This window comes from Larus michahellis, chromosome 16, assembly GCF_964199755.1.
Source record: "Larus michahellis chromosome 16, bLarMic1.1, whole genome shotgun sequence".
Classification (NCBI taxonomy): Eukaryota; Metazoa; Chordata; class Aves; order Charadriiformes; family Laridae; genus Larus; species Larus michahellis.
In genome coordinates, this window is record NC_133911.1 from 798926 (window position 1) to 821560 (window position 22635).

General features: G+C 49.8%; 1 protein-coding gene across 4 annotated transcripts in view; it reads right to left on the minus strand.

Annotated features, from left to right (window-relative positions):
• Positions 1–1190: 1190 nt before the first annotated feature.
• Positions 1191–22635, minus strand: part of EPHB2 (EPH receptor B2) — a 140123-nt gene continuing 118678 nt past the window's right edge. Inside the window, exons 7-16 of one of the 4 annotated variants that reach the window (XM_074609494.1) lie at positions 21302–21464; positions 20545–20653; positions 20292–20356; positions 17646–17768; positions 16975–17222; positions 16073–16288; positions 12953–13102; positions 8375–8568; positions 7520–7675; positions 1191–2467 (exon numbers count right to left, since the gene is read on the minus strand). In XM_074609494.1, the coding sequence (XP_074465595.1) occupies positions 2359–2467; positions 7520–7675; positions 8375–8568; positions 12953–13102; positions 16073–16288; positions 16975–17222; positions 17646–17768; positions 20292–20356; positions 20545–20653; positions 21302–21464 (1533 nt within the window). In that variant the 3' untranslated portion in view covers positions 1191–2358. Of the gene's footprint in view, positions 2468–7519; positions 7676–8374; positions 8569–12952; positions 13103–16072; positions 16289–16974; positions 17223–17645; positions 17769–20243; positions 20360–20544; positions 20654–21301; positions 21465–22635 lie in introns of all 4 variants that reach the window. The other 3 variants (XM_074609492.1, XM_074609493.1, XM_074609491.1) reach the window with 3 other exon arrangements.

Genomic DNA, 22635 nt, shown 5'->3' on the forward strand with positions numbered 1-22635 from the left:
GGCCCCTGCCACTGAAGCTGTGCACCAAACTTTGAGACAGTGCAAGAGCTAAGCACAGAAGTAGCTCTCACTCGCAGGGAATGGTCTGCTGCCACTCTTAAGTGCTTCGTTGTCGGATCGGGTCTGAAAGTGGAAAATGCTAAGTATTTTATAAATGGCCTCATATTTTACAAGCAGTCTAGCGAGCTGATGTCTGGCCACAGAGGTCTAGACAGCTTGTGAGTTTCATCCGCAGCAGACACACTTCCTCTTGGATTCAGCTCCTGCAAAATACAGCAGAGCAGCTCACAATGGACGTGCCTTCAACACCCCACGCTGCTGAAAACGAGCGGAAGACCTGACAAATGACATGGCAATGGCAGACAAGGGCTTGTAAACATAAGTTACGCTAGCCATGGCCAGGAGATGTGTGGGAATATGAGACGTGTGGCCAGAGGTGGGTGGTGGTAGGCACGTTTAAAAGGATACGAGGTGGTACTGAACAGGGTCAACAAGCCCGATTCTCATTTGTATCCCCCCTGTGCTTGATTGGTGGTATTTACACATACCAAAGACCTGGTCAGTAACTAAAGTATTTATTTCAGTCATTTATAAATCCACTGATTGACGATTCAGCTTCAACCACAGCATTTTGCCTCTGGAGACCCAGGCTACTAGATCAGAGTTTTTGCCTTTGCTGTGCCAGGCTCTCCTCGAGGTGACCGGCTGGGACTGAAGCTGCCTCAGAGCCCCCACGTATCGTCTAAGGAAGGGACTGGGTCCCCGACGGGCACAGAGCACATCTGCAGAGTTCGGTTCTGTAGTGAACCATCCACAACCTGGCAGCTAACGCAATTCCGACTCCAAGAAACCACGTGCCGTGAGCTCCTCTTAGAGAACCAGGCTTACGCTGCCTGTGGTACATGCACCAACCTGACACCTTCCTAAGCAGGCAGACGTTTCCAAAGGGCTCTGACAGACGGTTGTGGAGTCATCATTCCCTCCCACAACCCATCTGCCCCGCCATGTCTTTCCCTCCCCCCTGCAAGCCCTCCCCCCACAAAACCCTCTACGATGCTGCTCACCCCTGCACCAGCAACCCTGAATAGAGCGGGTGGTCATTTCATCTTGGCGAACAACTGGAAACCCAACAGTTAGAAACATCTGTTGGGCCATGACAAATTGCAAAATAACAAACAAGCAAACGGGAGGAAATGTGCATATAAAAAATTTTTTCTCCTGGCATATTGTCAATAAGCTTCAATTTTTCCTTCCACAGGGAAGGGATTTACGTTCTTGAATGATATGATGCTTGGAGGTGTCATTTCTTTTTCATTAAAAAAAAATCCCAACCAACCAAAAATTTCCAACCCCAAACTCACAAACTGGTGTTAACAAAACAAGGTAAAAGGACAAATCTCCCAACAATGACAACCGAAAAATAAAGGTACACGTCAGCATTTGTAATCAAAAACTACTACATACTGTACTTGGGAAGTCTTCTGGGAAAAGATCATTGGCATCTAGTGAGGACATCACTAAAAGTCTTGTGCATATGATATGTATGAGACAATGATGCCATCGGAGGGTGGATGGACGGACCCTTAGGAAACTGTCACTCACAAAACTTTTCCATGACAAGAGAAAATAAGATGTAGAAAGGAATGGTTTTCCCCATCCCCACCCCCCCAAGTGTTACAGATTCCTTCTCATTTGCCAGAAACAGCCTCTTCTAGTCTCAGTTTATTCGTGGTTTTTTTTTAAAAAAACAAAAGTCTTCAGCTTTTGAAGAAGTCCATCAATTTCTGAGATGCACTTGGTTCCACAGCACCAAAGAGCTTCAGCTCTCTCCCCCCTTTGATTTTCTAACAGGGGCTTTCAGGAAGGACTGCCGGCTGCAGGACATTCCCAGAGCAGCCATTCCGCGTGAGAAAGAGAAGTGCTTCTTGCGACCTTTCCTTGCATTCATCTTCTTGAAAAAGTCTCATTGCTCCAGAGGCGTCTGGGCCCATCTGCGGCAGCCTTGTGCAAGAGGAAATAGATTAAGCTGCTCTTTTCTCTTCCTTTGGAGACTCCCATTGGTCTTGGAGCCCTTTTCAAGAATGTAATTGCTTTATTATTATTTAAAAATATTTCATAGTTGTTTTATTTTTTTTAAAATAGCTGTCTTTTTTTTGTTCCCTTTTTCCATTGCTTAAATTCTAGAAGCTCTTGGCAACTTCTCATTATTGATGACAGGGCATTTCTTCCTGCTGCCATGATCCTCAGAGCAGCTGCCTGTCTCTGGTCCATGCAGAACACTCAAGACCTGGAGCTCGGACATACAGGGGCAAAGGGGAGCAGGGCCTCAAGGAAGAGGAGTAGGAGGACACGTAGCTATCAAACCTCCACAGACTGGATTTGGTTCATCTGTGCTCTCATCACCTGGATACTGTTCAGAATTTTCTTCTGATGTCCTGCTAAAGTGACCCCAACTCGCAGAATGTCCCTTTGGGAGGAAAAGAAACAAACACTGCATAAATATCAGAAGACATATTCTCACAGCAGAACAAGCCCATATATGAGTGTGGGAGCTGAAGTCTCCATAGATTTATTCCATAAATGCAACAAATGCATGCAAACCTGGTGAAAGCTCTACTCTTTCTCTTTGACTCTTCCCTGCTTGTCCTCCCAATCTTTGCATTTGCTACCTAGCTGTAGCACCCCCAGAGTACTGGAAGCCTCAACGTAGAGCGTGAAACCAAAAACCACAAGCTCTGCTCACTGCTTGTAAGTGAATTTGTCTTTTTAAACCCTTAGGTTTTCTACTCGTGTATCGTTTTGTTTCTTTCTTCACATGTTCGTATTCTCTCGTTCTGTGACACAGTAACCCATTTTTTCCATCCCTGAAGACATATGAGCAGGACGTGCTACACCCTCATCAGTGTGGATCTCACTCTCCCTGTGCAGATGATGGCTGTTCTTGCTGCTTTTGCTTTGATCTGATGAGGCCATGAAGTGATAACTTTTGCTACTTAGAATCATAGCATCATAGAATGTGTTGGGTTGGAAGGGACCTTCAAAGCCCATCTAGTCCAACCCCCCTGCCATGAGCAGGGACACCTTCAACTAGATCAGGTTGCTCAGAGCCCCATCCAACCTGGCCTGGAATGTTTCCAGGGATGGGGCATCTACCACCTCTCTGGGCAACCTGGGCCAGTATTTCACCACCCTCATCATAAAAAAATTCTTGTTCATATCTAGTACAAATCTTCCCTCTTTCAGTTTAAAGCCATTGCCCCTTGTCCTGTCACTACAGGTCCTGCTCAAAAGTTTGTCTCCACCTTTCCTGTAGGCCGCCTTTAAGTACTGAAGGGGCACAATAACGTCTCTTCAGAGACCTCTCTTCTCCAGGCTGAACAACCCCAATTCTCTCACCCTCTCCTCATAGGACAGGTGCTCCAGCCCTCTAATCATTCTTTGTTGCCCTCCTCTGGTCCTGCTCCAACAGGTCCTGTGCTGGGGGCTCCAGAGCTGGACACAGTACTCCAGGTGGGGTCTCATCAGAGCCGAGGGGAAGAATCCCCTCCCTCTCCCTGCTGGCCAAGAATCCCCTCCCTCTCCCTGCTGGCCACACTGCTTTTGATGCAGCCCAGGATACGGTTGGCTTTCTGGACTACGAGTGCACATTGTTGGCTCATGTCCAGCCTTTCATCTACCACGACCCTCAAGTTCTTCTCAGCGGGGCTGCTCTTAATCCCTTCATTCCCCTGCCTGTACTGATACTGGGGGTTACTCCAGTATCCTGCACTTGGCCTTATTGAACCTCATAAGGTTCACATGGGCCCACTTCTTGAGCTTGTCCAGGTCCCTCTGGATGGCATCCCGCCCCTCAGGCATTTCAATCACACCACTCAGCCTGGTGTCATCGCAAACTTGCTGAGGGTGTATTCGATCCCACTGTCTATGAAGATGAAGATATTGAACAGTACTGGTTCCAATATGGACCCCTGAGGGACACCACTTGTCACCCCTCTCCATCTGGACATCGAGCCGTTGACCACTACCCTCCCAATGCGACCATGCAACCAATTCCTCATCCACCAAACCGTCCACCCATCAAATCCTTATCTCTCCCGTTTAGAGAGAAGGATCTTGTGGGAGACTGTTTCAAAGGCCTTACAGAAGTCCAGATAGATGACATCCATAGCTTTTCCCTCGTCCACTGATGTGGTCACTCCATCATAGAAGGCCACTAGGTTGGTCAGAAAGGATTTGCCCTTGGTGAAGCCATGCTGGCTGTCTCAAATCACCTCCCTGTCCTTCATGTGTCTTAGCGTGGCTTCTAGGAGGATCTGTTTCATGATCTTCCCAGGCACAGCGGTGAGGCTGACAGGGCAGTAGTTCCCAGGGTCCTCCTTTCTACCTTTTATAAAAATGGGTGTGATGTTTCCCTTTTTCCAGTCACCGGGGACTTCACCTGACTGCCATGGCTTTTCAAATATCACAGAGAGTGGCTTGGCAACTACATCAGCCGGTTCCCTCAGGACTCTGGGATGCTTCTTGTCAGGTTGCACAGACTTCTGTGTGTTCAGGTTCCTCGGGTGGTTGCAGACCTGATCTTCTCTTACAATGGGAGAGACTTTTCTCCTTGAGTCCGTGCCTTGCAATCCATCCACTCAAGAGGTGTGAGAAGAGAGGTTTCTAGAAGGCTGAGGCAAAAAAGTTGTTGAGTACCTCAACCTGCTCCTTGTCCATTGTTACCAGTTTGCCAGTCATGTTCATCAGGGGCTGTGTGTTTTCTTTGACCTTCCTTTTCTGTCTGATATGCCTGTAGAAGCCCTTATTATTATTTGTTGTGTCCCTTGCCAAGTTCAGCTCCAGCTGTGCCTTGGCCTTCCTGACCCCATCCCTACACAACTGGGCAGCGACCCTATACTCTTCCCGGGATACCTGTCCCTGCTCCCACTGCCTTTCCTTCTTGCCCTTTAGTTTGACCAGCAGGTCTCGACTCAGCCGTGCCGGTCTCTTGCCCTTGTTCCTGATTTCTTACACCTGGGGATCAAGAGCCCTTGCGCACTATGGAAAGTGTCCTTTAAAGATCTGCCAGCTCTGTCCTGCTCCCTTGTTCCTGAGTTTCCCTTTGCTAAATCATGGGAATCTAATTTTCATCCTGCTTCTATTTTTTATATATATTAGGCATCTGGGAAAAATAAAGGTCATGCCAAGAGCATGAGTGTGACTCTGTGTTGGTCCTATCTGTGATCACTCCATCTGAGTTTGCTACTCATCCCCGTCTTGGTGGACACATTTCAGTCATGAATTCTTCTGATCAGGGAATGGCATTCATGAGATGTGACCCGTACCCAACTGTAAGTATTTTCAGCTGCCTTTTCTCCTTAGGTGAGAGAAATGTTAGGAACAGACTTCGAAGAGGAAGAGTGGCAAAACTGTGGCCTGTTTTGGAGTAGAAGTCAATGGGCAAAGTTAAACAGGAGCTCCAAGGAAAGGTGGAAGAAAATCCTCTAGCATGAATGGCACATGAGCCTGTATGTTTGCTTTAGAGCTTACTTTAGACCTTGTCTCTTTCGTCAAATAAAAGGAGCATGAAGGCTATGCCACAGATTTAAACATTCTGGCTGGTGGTAACTGATTGGAGACTACCATTGGAGCATGCTTTAGCCCATGAGATCACTGTGAGAGCCAACATCCAAGCCACAGCTTTGTGCCACCCGGACTGTTGCTCAGCAAAGCAACTAGAAACCTGCTAGCACACTACACAGCTCTGGCACCCAGGATGGTGTCCTTCACAGTGACTCCTTTTCCTGCTGCAAGGGCTTTCCATTCCCTCTTCTGCCCCAGCCAGATGTGCTGAGCTAAGGAATTTTCCTCCTTGGCAAGTTTGGCACTTTGACTTTTGCTTTTGTTCTGATTGGGAACAAAGCCCAAAGTCTTCACTCATGTCTGTAAACCAGAATAAGAGTGTGGTTCTGCACAACCCTGTGCATCCTAAGCTTTCTGCCCTGGGCATAGATCCTTTGGTGGCCTAGGTGTCCCAGGCTGCAGACAAAACAGTGAGAAACCTTTCAAGTAGGTCAGTGTTGAAACCATGTGGATTTGGTGAACTAAAGCAGTCTTCAGTGAACATTTACACTTTGATGGCTATTCAAATTTGAAGAAAACAGTGTCTTATGGCAACTCAGCTCCACTTACATGATTATCCACTTCTGCAAATACATTAGAAGGTGGCATCAAGTAATGTTGCAGCATGATTTCCCAAGGAAAATGGAGCGTCCTTCTCTCTATTATTATCTCCAACCAAGCAGATAAGAAATGTGGAAGGGAGGTTTGTCAAAACTGGTGGGGACGTGAGCTGAGGATACCCTTGAGATTGTGATGAAGACACTCAGAGAGGACTTAGAAGATATTGTGAGGGTCATGGTAAGGAATTGGGAGAAGTGGCATTTAAGGGACACTGAGCATGTCCACGAAAAAAACAGACTTCATTAGCTGACTGCCTGCAGAACTAGGAAGGGTCAGGTTGTGGTGCAGGTGTGGTGTCCCAGTTTGGTCAAAGTTCTTCTTCCCCTCTCCTTCAGATTTCATGGATCCTCTTTCTGTTGTATGAACACAGCCTATAGTGTGCCAAAATCAACCCCAGGGCCTTGGGGTTGTACCACAGATGTACTAAAACAGTCAGAATTGCCATGTGAATTTCCTGGCAGCAATTAAGAACAAAAAGCCAGAAAAAAGGTCAGTTGGGCTGTTGGCGTGAATGGATTCTGATTCATTGGTAGATTTAAAGTGTGGAAATAGGCATCAAATCCAAAAATCTTCCTGGTTACCAGGCACAGAGACATCACAGCACTTACAGATGGCTTTAATGCTTGGCACTTTCTTAGGCAGGGTTTCTAAAGCTAACTGCAACCAATGACAAATCTTTCACCAGAGGCATCAAAGCCCCAGCTATCCCCAAGGGATTTCAAAAACCACCACAAATGGATTTCAGCTGCCTGCTGTCTCTGAAGAACTTGCTCAGATTTTGCCACTGAGGGGTGTTTTTAGCGGATGCAGAACAATTCAGAACAAACTTGAAACCGTCTGGACTTTCAGAGGCCTTTCTTAGGCAGAAATGTTTTTGCAGCATGCTTGTCTCCATCGTCAATAAGCCATATATCCAAGAGGGATGCAGAATCTAAAAGTGCTCTCGAGTGGCTGGAGAACTGCCTGATGCCGGCCTGAAAACTCCATTTGTTCCATGTCGGGGTTTTGGAGAACCTTGTGGGGGTTTTCGTTTTCACAGTGGGGACAGGCAGCCTGATAGTGTGGAAATGAATTCTGCAGATATGGAGCGACAGAGACAGTCTGGAGACAAGATAGAGCCTGCAGAACAGAGTAGTTCTGCAGAAACTGAACAGACTAAAAGTGGGCCCACAAAGAACAAATTCTATAAAAGTAAAACTACATCATGTGAAAATAAGAACCAATTCAGTAACAACAAATTGCTGTCAAACTACTGAGACTTTTCCTTGTGCTTTGGGACTGAAGCCTGGGCACTTACTCTACAGTCATCTGAGATACTACGTCAAAGGTGGTGAAGCCAGCACTGGCAAAGCTCTCCTTGTACTGGCTCATCTTGATGGCATCCAGCCATTCATCCACAGTGTTGAAGCTGGTATAATCTGGGATTGTGCGGTCAAGTAGGGGGAGGTTCATCCTGAAACACAGAAATAGAGAATGAGCAGAACAAACAGCGGCAAGCATGTGTATTTCTGCACCCTCCATCAGCTGTAGGGACCTGGACCACCATCATTCACAATGCCTACACCGCACCATATTAAGAAGCACCACCCAAAAAGCACTCTATTCAACTGCGGGAAGGATTGTGTAGAGCATCAGAGAACTCTCTGGAACAGTTCATACAGAAGAGGTAGGAGCCATCAAAGACGATGGGATGCAGCTCTAAAATCTTGGCTGCACAAGGGGAGAAAGTACATTCTCATGATGGGGCCAGTGCTTCCCACAAGTTGGTGTATCCCCACCCAGTACAGGGAAACATCATACTGCCTGACAAGGCTTTATTTGTCTCCACTGCATGTGCGATTGGACTACCAAAGCAACCACAACCATCCAGCAATCACATGTATATGAGACCAAGATGCTCCTCTAACTGTGCAGAGTATACTGTCCAACTCAATGAGCTGCCTGTTCACCAGATCTAACCTGTCCAAGGAGAACGACCAGAGTGACCTTGACATCTTTTAATGCCCTTCTTGTAAAGGACCAAACGACACAAGCCAAGTTGCCTCTAATATAGCTAGCCTAGGGAGATGCAAGGATGGTGCCCACCAGGACACAAAGGACAGCAGATCTGCAAATAGAAGCCAAAGGACAGAAGGAGGACAGAGATACATACCCAGAGGAAAGAGGTGCCATGGCTTTCAGGCTGTTAGGATTCCGGATCATTTTATCCAAGGTGTTGACAATTTGCCCAAATTTGGGTCTGTGGTTTCGATCCTTCTGCCAACAGTCAAGCATTAGCTGGTGCAGTGCATTTGGACAATCCATAGGCGGTGGCAACCGATAGTCCTGCTCAATAGCATTTATCACCTGTGAGAGGAGAAAAAGAGATCAATACAATTGCAATAAAACCTATTTAATTCACAAAGTTCCTTTTCTTGGATCCTGAGGGTGACTGGGTCAACCGTTCTGCAGTGGGGCTGCTCTGCCTACACTTACTGCTGCCTTTCATCTCAGCCACCTCGGAGCAATGCACTACTCTAACTCCCAGCCCTCTGCATGTCATGTCATCCTGTAAGGTGATGCCAGCCCTCCTCAGCCGACATGCAGCCTTGCTGACTCCTTGTGACGAGCCACAGCCATCGGTCTCCTAATCTGGGAAAAGAGAGCATCCCCGCTGCCTTCACAAGGACGTGGGAGCCCACAGCTCCAGACATGAGACAGGTGAGTCAGAGAGAAGGGTTCATGTTTTCAGACGGGTATGAGCACAACACAACAGCTCACTGGAAGGAGAACATCCCCATGCAGTGGAGGGACTGCTCATGAGCTGCAGAGAGGGGAAGCATCCTCTGTGTTTTTCTTCCTCCAGCAGTGCTTTCTACTCCTGCCAACAACCCAGCCCTTTCAGGAAACGGGGTTGTGCCATGGAACAGGGCCAAGACCTTGGCCAGACATGGGAGAACATGCAGAGCAGGCATGCAGAGCTCCGCACAGCATGCAGAGAAGGTTTGCAGCACACCTTGCCGAAGCCAAACCGCAGCTCTGTGGGCCAACTCAAGAAGGTTTTGGCTGCTGCCTGTTTGGTCTCTCCCTACTGCACCACACGACCTAGGAAAATGCTTGGTCTTGCAATATTCAGTGGAAACAGTACATGCACAAGGGCTAGAGGATTTTCTTCAAGGGGAACGCCATTTCCCTGTCACTCTGCACCTGCAGCCCTCTGTCCTCTCCTGGATAATCAAGGAGGATGGTGCTGCACAGCTTCTTCCAGGGGCATATGTTCCTCTGACAGAGGCATGTGACAGGAAGGCTTCTCCTACCTTCTCAGGCTTATGCATCCTATGGTCATACACACAGCACGGGCAATGAAAGGCGAGCAGAAGGAGCCATGGACACTAGAAAAAGGCTTGTGCATGGCAACAAAAAACAAGTGAGGATAAAAAGCAATATTGAGGACACTGCAGTAACTGAAATTGGGGGCGTCATTTTGAAATAACCAACTCTCCACAGTGATGATAAAAAAGGGGAGGGAGATTGACGGAACCTCCTTCAGGGATCCAGAGGAAGGACATTGATGTCTCTGGTTATTCTCACCATGTGATCTAGGCTGCCATGGCTTTATCCAGCCTTGTCTTGCATACTTCAAGGACAGGAATCTATCTGGTGGGCTACCCCTGGGCTGCACCACCCTATGGGGAAGGACCCACCTGGAGTACTGCGTCCAGCTCTGGAGCCCTCAGCACAAGGAGGACATGGACCTGTTTGGAGTGGGGCCAGAGGAGGCCACGGAGATGATCAAAGGGCTGGAGCCCCTCTGCTGTGAGGACAGGCTGAGAGAGTTGGGGGGGTTCAGCCTGGAGAAAAGAAGGCTCCGAGGAGACCTTATAGCGGCCTACCAGTACCTGAAGGGGGCCTACAGGAAAGTTGGGGAGTTTTATGATAGGACACGGGGTAACGGTGTCAAATTGAAAGAGGGTAGACTTAGATCGGATATCAGGAAAAAATTCTTTACTGTGAGGGTGGTGAGGCAGTGGAAGAGGTTGCCCAGGGAAGGCCTCATTGCCCCATCCCTGGAGGGGTTCAAGGCCAGGCTGGACGGGGCTTTGAGCAGCCTCGTCTGGTGGGAGGTGTCCCTGCCCAGGGCAGGGGGTGGAACAAGATGATCTTTAAGGTCCCTTCCAACCCAAACCATTCCGTGATTCTGTGACTAGCCATACCCATAGAGCAGCATGATGAATACACTGTTGAGCAGGAAGGCTGCATAGAGAAAATCAAGGATACTGCAGCTGGGATTGTGAGAGCAGCAGGGAAGAGTTGGTAGAGAGGTGAAATGGAGGTGCTGTCTGTGCAGTAGAAGGCTGCTGCTCCACGAGAGGGTAGGTGGTGGATCCACATCAAGCAATCCAGGGTATGAGGTTGGGCATCTGGCAGGTTTTAAGATGGACTGCGGCTTCAGGCAGAGAATGAATGGGGAGGGTGCTCCAGACACTGATGTGTGTGGTCAAGGTGCTGGGCAGGCTGACCCAAGACAGATAGGGGCTGGCACCTTTGTTGCCAAAATGTGCCAGACAGAAAGAGTCCTCCCTCCCCTCTGCCCGCCTCGATGGACATGACTGTGCCCCGCTGGGCCTGTGAAGGTCCGACCTGAGGCATTGCTGCTTTGTGCAGCTCTTGGCTCCTCTTCAGGGATTCTCCCAAGAGGTGCAAGCTGTACCCTCTCCCCGCTCTCCGGATGGCAGATCTATCCGAGACAGAGGGGATGGGAAGCACGGGGGGAGCAGGGCTGGGGAGGATCATCACGCAAGCATCAAGTATTCGTCTCTGGAATGGCCCAAACAATTTCCCAACAAGCCACCCGCCTTTGCTGCCAGCAGACGCATCCAATGAGGGGCAGAGGCTGCTCTCTCCATTCCTCTCCCCTCCCAGGCTCCCCAGGCGCTCACACCCCGGGGTCAGGAGGCTAATCTGCAGCGAATATCCACCACATGCTCATTCGCAGGGAATACCAGCTGCAATTAAGTGGTGACAGCTTCTGGGGCGCAATGTCCTGCGGCAGAAGGAGAGGAAGAAGAGGTTGGGGGCAGGCGCCACGCAGCAGGCGGTGCCGAGGAGATGGGCACAGGCTCTGCCATCCCTGCCGGTTGAATCAGTGCTGCTGCAGCACAGGGGTTGCGGCGAGGGAGGAGGTCCAGGGAAGGAGGACAAGGGAGGGGGACAGCAGAGGTCTGTGCGTACAGAGGGATGCCGAGGCAGGGAGAAGGGCAGTGACACCTGGCTGCAGGAAATGCTTGAAACTGCAGGCGATAACGAAGCCTTAAGGGGAAGGGAATCGTCCGTTCTGAGAAGGGCATACCCCTAACTCCTTTCCCTTTGGCTCAAGCAATTCATGCAAAGACTTTTTTGGTATGCCAGGAGCTGGGCAAGGCCATGAACAGCCAAAGGTGCTAAGATATCATGTATCTCTTCCAGGTTTTGGGGACTCACTTGAATAAATTCCCCCCCAGGCACTCATGAGGAAATTGTCCCACTCTGGAGCAATCTGACATGGCATGGATATTGACTTGAAAAGGGTCTGATTTGCCATCAGGGCAGGAGGAGTTGCAGGAGTCAGGTGGGAGCTTGGCTCTCACTCTCCTCTTGTAAGACGGATGTGGCAGTCTGAAGGCTTCCAATGGATTGCCCAGAGGCAGCTCTGAAACAAGCTGGAAGCCAGGCAGATTCTGTAACATGTGGGTTTGCAAGACCCAGGCTTGCAGCAGAGGAGGAGGACAAGCTTTCTGTGCACCAAGGGTCTACTCAGCACCTTGGTGTTAGATCCTGAGGGTTCATGAGGCAAAGACCGCATGAAGAATGGCAGCTCTCCAGAGAACCAATGTTACAAGAGATCTGGGAGCCCCACACTAAAGGGGTCTTCTGGACACACACGTGCAGGTGTAGCACTCTGCATGGTACTCATTGCCACTGGACGGGTGGGCTTTGACCACCCAGGTATCAGGTCATGAGAAACAGGGAGAATGGCATTGTTATGGTAAAGGTGTGGACTGCAGCCACAGGTCATCCTGGCATGGAGGCAAAGGCTCAAGGAAACTGCCTGGGTCCCAGGGAGCAAGGAGTGGACATAACAGTTCCACTTGAATTCAAGAAGAGTCATAACGTATTTAAAATTAAGCATGTTCTGAAATACCTTATGGGTTTGGCTTCTAGCTGCATACAAGTTGCTTGGCTTCTTACACATCGCAGTCCAAGCTTGCCATGGGAGATTTAATGACTATCTAATGGAAGATGTCCTCAACCATGGCAGGGGGGTTGGATGAGGTGATCTATAAAGGTCCCTTCCAACCCAAACCATTCTATGACTCTATAGCAGACTTTCACCAAATGCCTGTGGTCTCCTGCAGATGAAGATCTGCCTGCTGCTCCAGGAGCTCTCAGGTCAGTGGCAGCATTTCATTTTCCATTCGCCTGCTCCCCTTCCTCCTGGGCATCTGTCTACCACCATTAAGGGTACTCACATTAACCCTGTCCTACTGCAGTGGGTGTTATACCTCTATATAGTCTCTAACCTCTGCCACAGCAGCACAATGGGACCAGAACAAAAGCCAAAGTTATCCTCATTACTTCTTCCAAAGGAACACATCTCCCACCAGAGAGAAGACTTCGGACATGCCACAGGCCGGGTCTAGCTGTAACCATGCTTTGGCCTTGCAATGCTCCCAATTTCAATGCTTCAGCTTATTGTTTCTTAACAACTCACATCTTGATTGGTCATATCCCAGTAAGGCCGCTCGCCATACGACATCACCTCCCACATGACTATTCCATAGCTCCACACATCACTGGCTGAAGTGAATTTTCGGTACTGAATTGCCTCAGGTGCTGTCCACCGTATGGGGATTTTCCCACCCTGCAGGAAAAAAAAAAAAGAGAGGATGGTAACAGAAAGACCAGGAGTAACTGAAAAAGATGAGTGTCCAAAATATTTGCCTCCAATATGCTGGTAAAATCCTAGAAGGAAGGGATCATAGGACTATCCCTAACACTAGAGCAGGGTGGCTGTGGTTTGTCTACCTGAGTCTGGGAAACCTTCAAGGATGATGATTCCCAACCCACAAGGATGATGATTCGTGTGGGGACCTGTCCCAGGGCTGCATTACCCTCTTGGGGAAGAAGCTTTTCCTGTCATTTGGCTTGAACCTCCCAAGCCACGGTTTTGTCTATTGCCCCTTATTATATCATCTGCAAAAAGCTTGGCTCGGTCTTCTTCATAACTGCCCTTTAAGTACCGCAAGTCACTTGCACGTGTCCCCTCAGCCTCCTCTTCATCTTATTAAACAAGCCCAGCTCCTTCCACCTTCCTACAACTATAGCAATCTTCGGCATGACAAAATGCCCATTGTGCTAGTAGGGTCTTTTGTAGAAAAACGAATGGCTATGAATGTAGAAAAATCCAAACTGAACCCCTTTGAATCTCCCTCCATCCTTTTGCTGTCACCTAGCTATTTCCAGAACAGAAAAAGAGGAATTAGAACACCATCCTCTTCAGCTTTCTACATCTGTGTACTCTTTGAAGTCAGTTATATATCATCCTCTTGAGCTGAAGCCCTCCTGCGTCAGTCTTTTTGTTGATATATTCGTGATCCAGCAGTTTTCGATCCTGCCTGTTTCTGGAGACAGAGGCAGAGTGAACATCTTCATGAATGGCATGCTTGGTCACTGGTGGGAAATGGGATGGACCGAGTGGGCACTGCGGTCCTCCATGATCCTGCTGGGCAATGGCAGCTCTGGAGAAATCAGGACTCACCGCTCCCGTTAGAGGAGTTATGCACAGAAGTGCACAAGGGTGGCAGACACAGCATGGCACCACAGGGATTGCAATGCTCTGCTTCAGCCCTTGCAGTGTCCTGATTTTCCACCAGGGTCTTTGGACCCGAGCCATTCACAGCTCAAGGGACCTTCTGAAGGGAAAATCTTCCCCTGTGCTGAAAAAGAAGCAAAACTGTCTGCGTTTTGTGGCTGTGAGAAGATTAAGGAACATTATATTTTGTCAGTGAATAACTACCATGTCTTATTAAGGGTCTCCTAGGACTTAACGGGACTCAGACACTATACATGCCAGAATAAAGACAAAAAGATAATGTTCCTTGATCTTCTCACAGCCACAAACCTCAGACAAAATATTTTGTTTTCCACAAGTGAAGGAGACCAAGCATTCCACACCAAACATGATGCCCTCTCCATCAGGCATACTCTTAACAGAGTTCCTGACAAGCAGTGGATTTAAAAAATGGCTAAAATGAAGACCTAAAGTAGAAATTAAAGGCTGGGTATATTTGAAGGATCCTTGTGGGAGCTCTTTTCAGTGAGACCTCCCACCCCCCTGATGATCTGACCCAGAGCTTCACCACCCTGCTGGAGAAGATTCTCCCAAGGTCCAGCATGAACCTCCCAAGTCATAGCTTGTGGCTTTTGCCCATCCACGGACCCAAGGTCTCTGGGATATTTATAGTAAAAAACACTCATGTATCTTGGGATGTTTGAGGATGGTGCATTTTGAAGAGGAAGATGCTATTACTTCTGGTACTCTGTTACAGTGGGTGCACATATTCTATCATTATAGATAATATATGTCCTGCTACAGCGCCCACAGGTCAAGAAGAATAAATTAGAGATGACAGAGAGAAAAGCTACAGGCACAGTAACAGGAACAGAAAACAGCAGTAAACACCAGAAGCTCCCACGTATTTAGCTTAACAAAAAGAAAGTTAATTGGATGTAAGGATCATGTTGTGAAAATAAATGTTGGTCGTGTTTCTAAAAGCCACAGGATGACTGTATAAGACCGAATGGTTGATGTTGAAGCTACGCAAATTCAGATGGGAATAAAAGCACGCATATTTAGGTGTTTGTTAGGTATTCAACTACTGTTACAAGTCACTAAGAGCTATCCCAGACATCTTATCACTGGCAGCTTTAAAAGATCTGGGAGAGATGATTTCCTACAGATCATGGCCCAGCTCTATCAACAACATATTTCCAAGAAGTCCTGTCACAGGCATTGTATGGAGGCATTGATCCTGTAGCATCACTGTAGAGCGATGCTGAATGTCTTTGCAAACAATAGCATTTATGAGGACTCCTGGCTGCCTTACTGAACAACAACAAAGTCTTCAAATTATCCATTGGTCCTGGTGCACATTCTGTCGCCTAAGACAGGCACTTGTGTCACTGGCACCATGGCGTTCCTGGGAAGCTGTTACGTGATTGGGAAGCTGTTACGTGATTATGAAGCCATTTCTGGGAACGTTTCTCCGTCTAATTCAGAAAGACTCTGGAAGATCAGTATGTAATACCGCAGGGCTTCATCCAGCACACATCCACACTGCAGTCTGTCATTCCCAGAGCTGAGCCTGTGACATGAGATGAAAAAGGATCACGGCCTCCCGGACAGCAGGGCAACGCGATTGGACAGTGATGGCAAAAAAAACCCAGACTTGCTGCTCTGGCAACAGATCTGTTGGGGCAGTATCTCAGAGGACCCCCAGCTGGTCCATGCTGGATGGATATAAGGCATCATCCCAACTAAGGGCTTTATCAGGGACGTACATATGTTTGCAGACACGTTTGGAAGAGGCTCAGCTATCCACAGTAATGACTACAGAGCCCATCAATAGCCACTGGGCAACTGGACAGAACCTTGCAAGAGAAAATCTTCCTTGGTTCATTTCATTGGTCTTTCCCATCTGGCACCTTATTTCGCTTGCTGGCACCTTGAAAAAGTGCTCCCTGCGTCAAGGGAGGACCTCCCCCACCCCCTCTCTCTCCCTCACTATGTCCTTCACCACCCACCCCTGCCCCTCTGGAAGAGCAGCTTTACCAGTGCACTGGTGTAGGTGGGGTCAGAGGTGTCATCCTCTAGAAAACGGGAGAGGCCGAAGTCGGACACTTTGCAGACCAGGTTGCTGTTCACCAGGATGTTGCGGGCGGCCAGGTCCCGGTGCACATAGTTCATATCGGCCAGGTACTTCATGCCTGCCGCGATGCCCCGCAACATGCCCACCAGCTGGATCACTGTGAACTGCCCATCGTTTTGCTTAGGGGAAGAGAGGGAAAGAGTCCACGTGAGAGGAGCAAATGCATAGCCCGCCATGGTCCAGCAAACAGCCAGTAGCCTCTTTCTGTGCTGCATATCAAGACACAGCTATGCCACGAGTAAGTTCCCTCTCAAAGCAAGAGGGTGGAGGGTGGAGGGTGGAGAGTGGAGAGCTTCAAACACCCTATGGGCATCACTACTAACGGCTGCTGTCATCCAAAGGCGGCCGATCTGCCACACCTTGCACAGGAGGGTTCAGAAAGGGGCAATCTATTCCTATTAGGCAGGTTATCTCCCTTCAACATCGTGAATTAACCATTTCAAACTCTGACCTATAAATATTTAGACAGAGCAGCTGGAGGTGAAGTCCTGCTGGGTTAAAGCTCTGTTCCTCCATCTCCGCAGAGGCAGAGGTTGTAAATGCATCTGTGGGCAGGCGTACTGGTAGGCACAGCCTTTCACTAGCATGAGTGGACAGACACACGTAACAGATGACAGCTTTGGTGCCACGTCCACCTCTGTTCCTGAGACACGGACCTCTGGACTGTGCAACAGCTACCCCAGTGGCAGGGGATACTGGGAAGTGAAAAGCATTGTTATACTGGCACAGGGAAGGGAACCTTCCCCTCCAGTCCTCCTCTGGCCCAACACAATGTCTGGGGCTGCATGCTCCCAGGATGTCATACCCGCAAGAAGGAGTCCAGTGAGCCATTCTCCATGAACTCAGTAATGATCATGACTGGCGAACTCTTGGTCACCACCCCCTCCAGGTGGATGACATTGGGGTGATCAAACTGCCCCATGATACTGGCTTCACTCAAGAAGTCCCGTCTCTGCTTCTCCGTGTAACCAGACTTCAGGGTCTTGATGGCCACAAAGATCTCTCTTTTGCCAGGCAGCTTGAGATGCCCACTGCACACCTCACCAAACTCCCCTGTGAACGGAGAAACAGGTAGGGCTTGTCAGCCTCCCAGACCCCTGCCTTTCTCCCCAAGGGACCCTGCTCCCACAAGCTCCAGCCCTGCCCACCCTGCCCACCCCTGAGCCAACCACTCACCATCTATCTGCTCTGTGCTTCCTCCCTCACCCCACACCAAAGACCTTTCAGGTAGACTCACCATTGGTGAGGAGCACTGGACACTATATGCACATGGGAATTCTTTGTCTCCAGCACTGGATGTACTTGCTCCTCCAGCACTGGACCACCTTGCTCCTGCTACTCCAGGTTGGGGCTAAATGTAAGACCTTATGGACACTAGTCTTCCCAGTACATGTATGGCTAAATCCTCACCAAAGCCTGAAACCACAAAGGAGACTGTGCTGCTGAGGGCCAGCTAGCCATTCACAATTCACCTACCTGCCCCGATCACCTGCTCAATTTTGACACAAGAGATATCAATTTCTTTTGCAAATTCCCTGACAGCCTCATTGGGATCTTCATAGGTGAACGGATCGATATAAATCTTCATCCCTGGAGTCACTGCATAAAGGTGAGGGAGAGAGTCAGACAGACAGATGCAAATGAGACAACTGATGTCTGGCATTGAGGAAAAGAGAAACCGATTTGTGTGAGGGTCTTTTTGACCTCAGCGAGTTGCCTAACCAAGGGCATGAAGCAGACACAGCAAAACAGTTTGAGAAAGAGCATGCAGAGCCATGTTTATACATGACTATTAAAGATGCATTATTAGGAATATTGGCCCGTAAGCCATTGTCGGGGCAGTGGAGGGCTACATCATTAGCTAGGACTGCAAACTGACCACAGAGAACCACACATCCTCTGCAGCAGGACTTTTTTTTAGCACATCCAGAGGAAAAGCAAGAGAAGCATTTGCTCTTGGGAGATGGTGCATAGGCAAATCAGTGTCACACCATGCTTATCATGCTGCAACACTGGAAGAGGACCTGAGTTCATGGAATAGACTGCAGCTCTGCTCCACTGACCTCCTCTGCATGCTGCTTCCACCTCAGCACACCATCCCAGCAGAGGCATGGGAAAGTGGAGGAGAAGACCTGGTCTCAGCACTCAAGACAGGAGATGGTGAAGGTCTGCCTTGGGATGTAAACTAAGGCACATGCTGGTCTTGGTTGCCTACATGGAGATCTATACGGGAGGCAGCTCTACGTGCTTGGTACTAATGACACAGCCACCAAGCCAGACTGATTCCTCCACCAGCGTGTCTGTGACCCTTCCAGGGACAGTGCAAGCAGAAAGGACAGTCCACTCTGCCCCCTGTCTCCTGACAGGTAACCCTGTGTGAGGCTGGGTTCCCTCTTGGTAGCCTCAACACGGCCAAGACAAGCTGTAGGGGACACTGGGGAAATTGCAAAAGCCCAGCTCTTCCTGCTAGGCCGACCAGAAGACACAGCGATACGCTTATGTGAAAGGCAATGGCCATGGGACCTGGTGAGGTTGGACTGCTGGTGCCACATCACACGCCACCTACACCGTGGGACAGCTCTTACCTGCAGTCCTCAGTTCTCCCCTTTCTATACTCATTTTGCTAGCCTCTGGCTTGCTCCAAAATTTGGGATATTTCGACAGCAGAGCTCACAGCTCACTAAATAAGGAGCCCAACACAGAACCAGAGGCACAACTCCCAGCTCCACAGGCAGGATTCGGGGGAGCTGCTGCAATGCTTACAGGCTCCCTGCGCCGTGGCAGTTTGCTAACCATGAGCTGTAGCCTTCCCACAGCAACCACTGCTGGGGAGCTGGGCAGGGACTGTGCACTGGGCTGGTGTCTTCAGTGGCGATGTGCCTAAAAGGCACCCCAGGCCTGTTGTCAGTTCATCTGCACCCGGTGGCATCGAGCCTCTTCCAACAGTCGCGAAGGCACAGCTATTGATGCCATCCCAGCCTGAAGCTGTCATGTTATGCACCAGACCCCAGGAGAAAGTGTGAATGTGTGTTTACACATGCAGCACGGACTGACAAACAACTGAGAGCTGCATTTACATAATCTCTCTTGAAGAGTGTCATTTTTCCTGGGAAGTTACAGCAAGGCAGCCAGCACGCTGCTGCTCTGGCACGGAGCTGCAGTTCAGTGCCCTGCCTTTTGGGAAATGTTTCCCAGGTAAATGCAGAAGCAAAAGTGAGTCCTGTGCTAAAACAACACCGGTGTTTTCCATTTTCTGAACAAGGCCCAGGTCTGCACAGGAGCAAGGTATAAAAAGGACAGAAATCCTGAAGCTGCAAGTATAACACGAGGTAAATAACAACTGAGATTCGAACAAAGCAGGGTTATAGTGGCAGGTCTCTAGTGAGGGGGAAGAAAGGTGTTGCAGAGGGCATGCAGCCAGGGGTTAATGAGGGGGAGGAGGATGCGTTAGGGTGAGGCAGGGTGTGCAGGGAGGTCTCCAGTAGGAATGCTGGATGCGAGGGAGTGCCTTGCAGTGCACAAGGATGTTGGAAGAGGGAGGCTGCAAGAGGGGGCATGTTATGTATTGTATTATACGCCTACATATGTAGATATATCTCATATCTACTAGGATGCTGGGAGCGCTAGGATGGGCTCCAGCAAAGGCACCAGGAGGTATGCGGGTTCCTGCAGGAGGACAGCACTCTGCAGGAGGTGGGCAAGTTGGGAAAGGGGTCTCACTGCTGCCCACGAGCTGGGCAAAGCTCAGGAATCGGAGTAGCAACACGAGGTGTGGTGGCAGGGGCTGCACTGCAGAAGAGGGTGAGGTTTCAGGGGCAGGTGGAGCAACGTGTATCGGATGTCACGGGGGTTTGTAGAGCATGCACAGGAGCTCACTGCACAGTTGGCACCCGATAGCATGCAAGCCTGGAGAGCACGGACTGTAGAGGTAGGGCAGGGATCGAGATCATAGGGGACCGGTGGGGGATCTAGACAGCATGGAGGTCCTCCTGTCAACACATGCACACGCCTGCCAGCTAGGTGGCCTGAGCCCTCCCCGCAACGCCTCAAGGAATGATGAACAGGAACACAAACCGAAGAGAGAGCAGACCCCCAGGCCTGGCGGGGGGCCGTGGTACGTACTGTGGCCACTGGTATAGTGCTGCAGCTTGTCGGTGTACTCAGAGTCAGCACGCTCAAAGCCCCGTCTTCTGGAAAGAAAGGGAGTCCTGAGCACCAGCACGGGTCCACTGGGGCTGAGAGACGCACTGCAGGGGTATGTCTTTCCCCCCTCACCTTCCCGTCCCCGTGCTCCCCTCCCGCTGCCACCCTCCATCTTCAGTTGCCACCCCCTTGCACCGCCCCAGCTCCGGCTCGCGCACTCAGACGGACCTACCTGTTGCACACAATACCAATGACGACTACAGCAATGAGGAACACCAGTCCTGCTGCAGAGGAGCCGATGATGAGCGGCAGCTTCTCCTGGACACTGGTCTGGTACTCGGCTGGCAAGCAGGAAGAGGGAACGGGTTACCGAGGCACAGGATGGCTCTACACTAACAAGTTCATCAAGGTCAGAGCGTGGCCCTGAGCACTGCCCACGCTTACACAGCTATGGCTAAAGGGCCTCCTGGCATGGCTTAGGTCCAGGATGGCTCGTGCCGTCCCAGGAATGGCTCATGTGGGCTATGAGAGGGGATGTGTCCCAGTAGGAAGGTTGGATGTAGCTATCCCTCTTGGGTGGGAAAGTTTAGTCCCATGGATGCATGCTGTGCCTTGCTGCTTGGCCTCAGGGCCAGAAAACTGGCTTGGTCTGTTTTATTTAGCAGGACAAATTTAGAAAAGAGAGACCCAGTCTGCATTTGTCATCAACAGCTGTGCACATGAAAATCATAAATTTCACTTTAAATCCTACTGAGTGGACATGTCCTGATGCCAGAAAAGCTTGGCAGAAATTGGCCTGTATTACGTGATTCCCTGCATGGACCACCAAGAGTCCACACCTCTCTCCAGGTCTTCCCAGGTTGAATAAATACATGTGACTTGTCAATGCACCCTTGAAGGGGAACAGCACTGCTGCCAGTGCATCTCCGTCTTGTTCAGGTCTCTCCAGACCTTGTGTCACCTTTACGCAGAGGCAGCTGAAGACTCACCTTCAGTCATGGTCTGGAAATACATCTTGCCACTATACCGGCCATACCCGGCCACAGTACGTGCCCGGACCTGGAAGACGTAGATGGTGCCAGCTTTGAGGTTTTGCACTGCCACAGTGTTGGTGGGGCTCTTCACTGTTGTCGAATTTAACTCGCTCAGATCCTGCCAAGAAAATACAAATCTGTCAACAGAAAAATGAGTCCAGAATCAGGTGACGCATTTCTAGGAGGAAGTACAGGAGACCAGGGTAGTGTGGGTGGAGAGACCACCATGGGGAGACCATAGGCCTGAACAAACAGGCCATTCCTCCAAGCCTGCCTCCCAGCAGGGAGACACAAAAGCAAGAATGGGAGTACGCATATCCCTCTCCAGAAAGGCTCTGATGAAGGTGTTAGCTAGAAACCTCAGGTCACTTCTCCAAGCCTTGAGCTCAACGGGGATGGGAACTGCTTTCCTCTTCTGTACCCACTTCCTCTCAGCACTATCCTTCTTCTTCAGTCCCTCCTCCTGTGCCTGATCCAGACTTAGCACCCTCTGCATCTGCCATTCCCCATCTCCCTTTGCCTGTGCTGGAGGTAAAGCCCTGAACACACGGTTTTGGATCTCGGAAGAAGTACTGCTACCATCCCCCTGCCCAGGGCCTGCTTCACCAGGGCCCATGGCTTGGTTTTCAAAGCTTCAGAACTGAAGACAGTATTTAAAAGTGACAATAAGACTACTTCCAAATTTCTGTCCCAAGCCTTGAGTGCAGTTTTTCTAGATGAGGACTTGAACAGCCATATCATAATGGTATAGATGGCATTGCACTTATGTAGGTGATGGATCCATCACTGCTTTTAGTAATTATGCCCTTTGCTGAGCATAGAATCACAGAATGTGTTGGGTTGGAAGGGACCTCTAAAGGCCATCTAGTCCCACCCCCCTGCAGTCAGCAGGGACATCTTCAACTAGATCAGGTTGCTCAGAGCCTCATCCAGCCTGGCCTTGAGTGTCTCCAGGGATGGGGCCTCCACCACCTCTCTGGGCAACCTGGGCCAGTGTCTCACCACCCTCAGTGGAAAGAACTTCTTCCTAATGTCTCATCTAAACCTGCCCTGCTCTAGTTTAAACCATTGCCCCTCGTCCCATGGCTCCATGCCCTTGCAAACAGCCCCTCCCCAGCTTCCCTGGAGCCCCTTCAGGGACTGGAAGGGGCTCGAAGGTCTCCCCGGAGCCTTCTCTTCTCCAGGATGAACCCCCCCAACTTTCTCCGCCTGTCCTCCCAGCAGAGGGGCTCCAGCCCTTGGATCATCTTCGTGGCCTCCTCTGGCCCCGCTCCAACAGGTCCATGTCC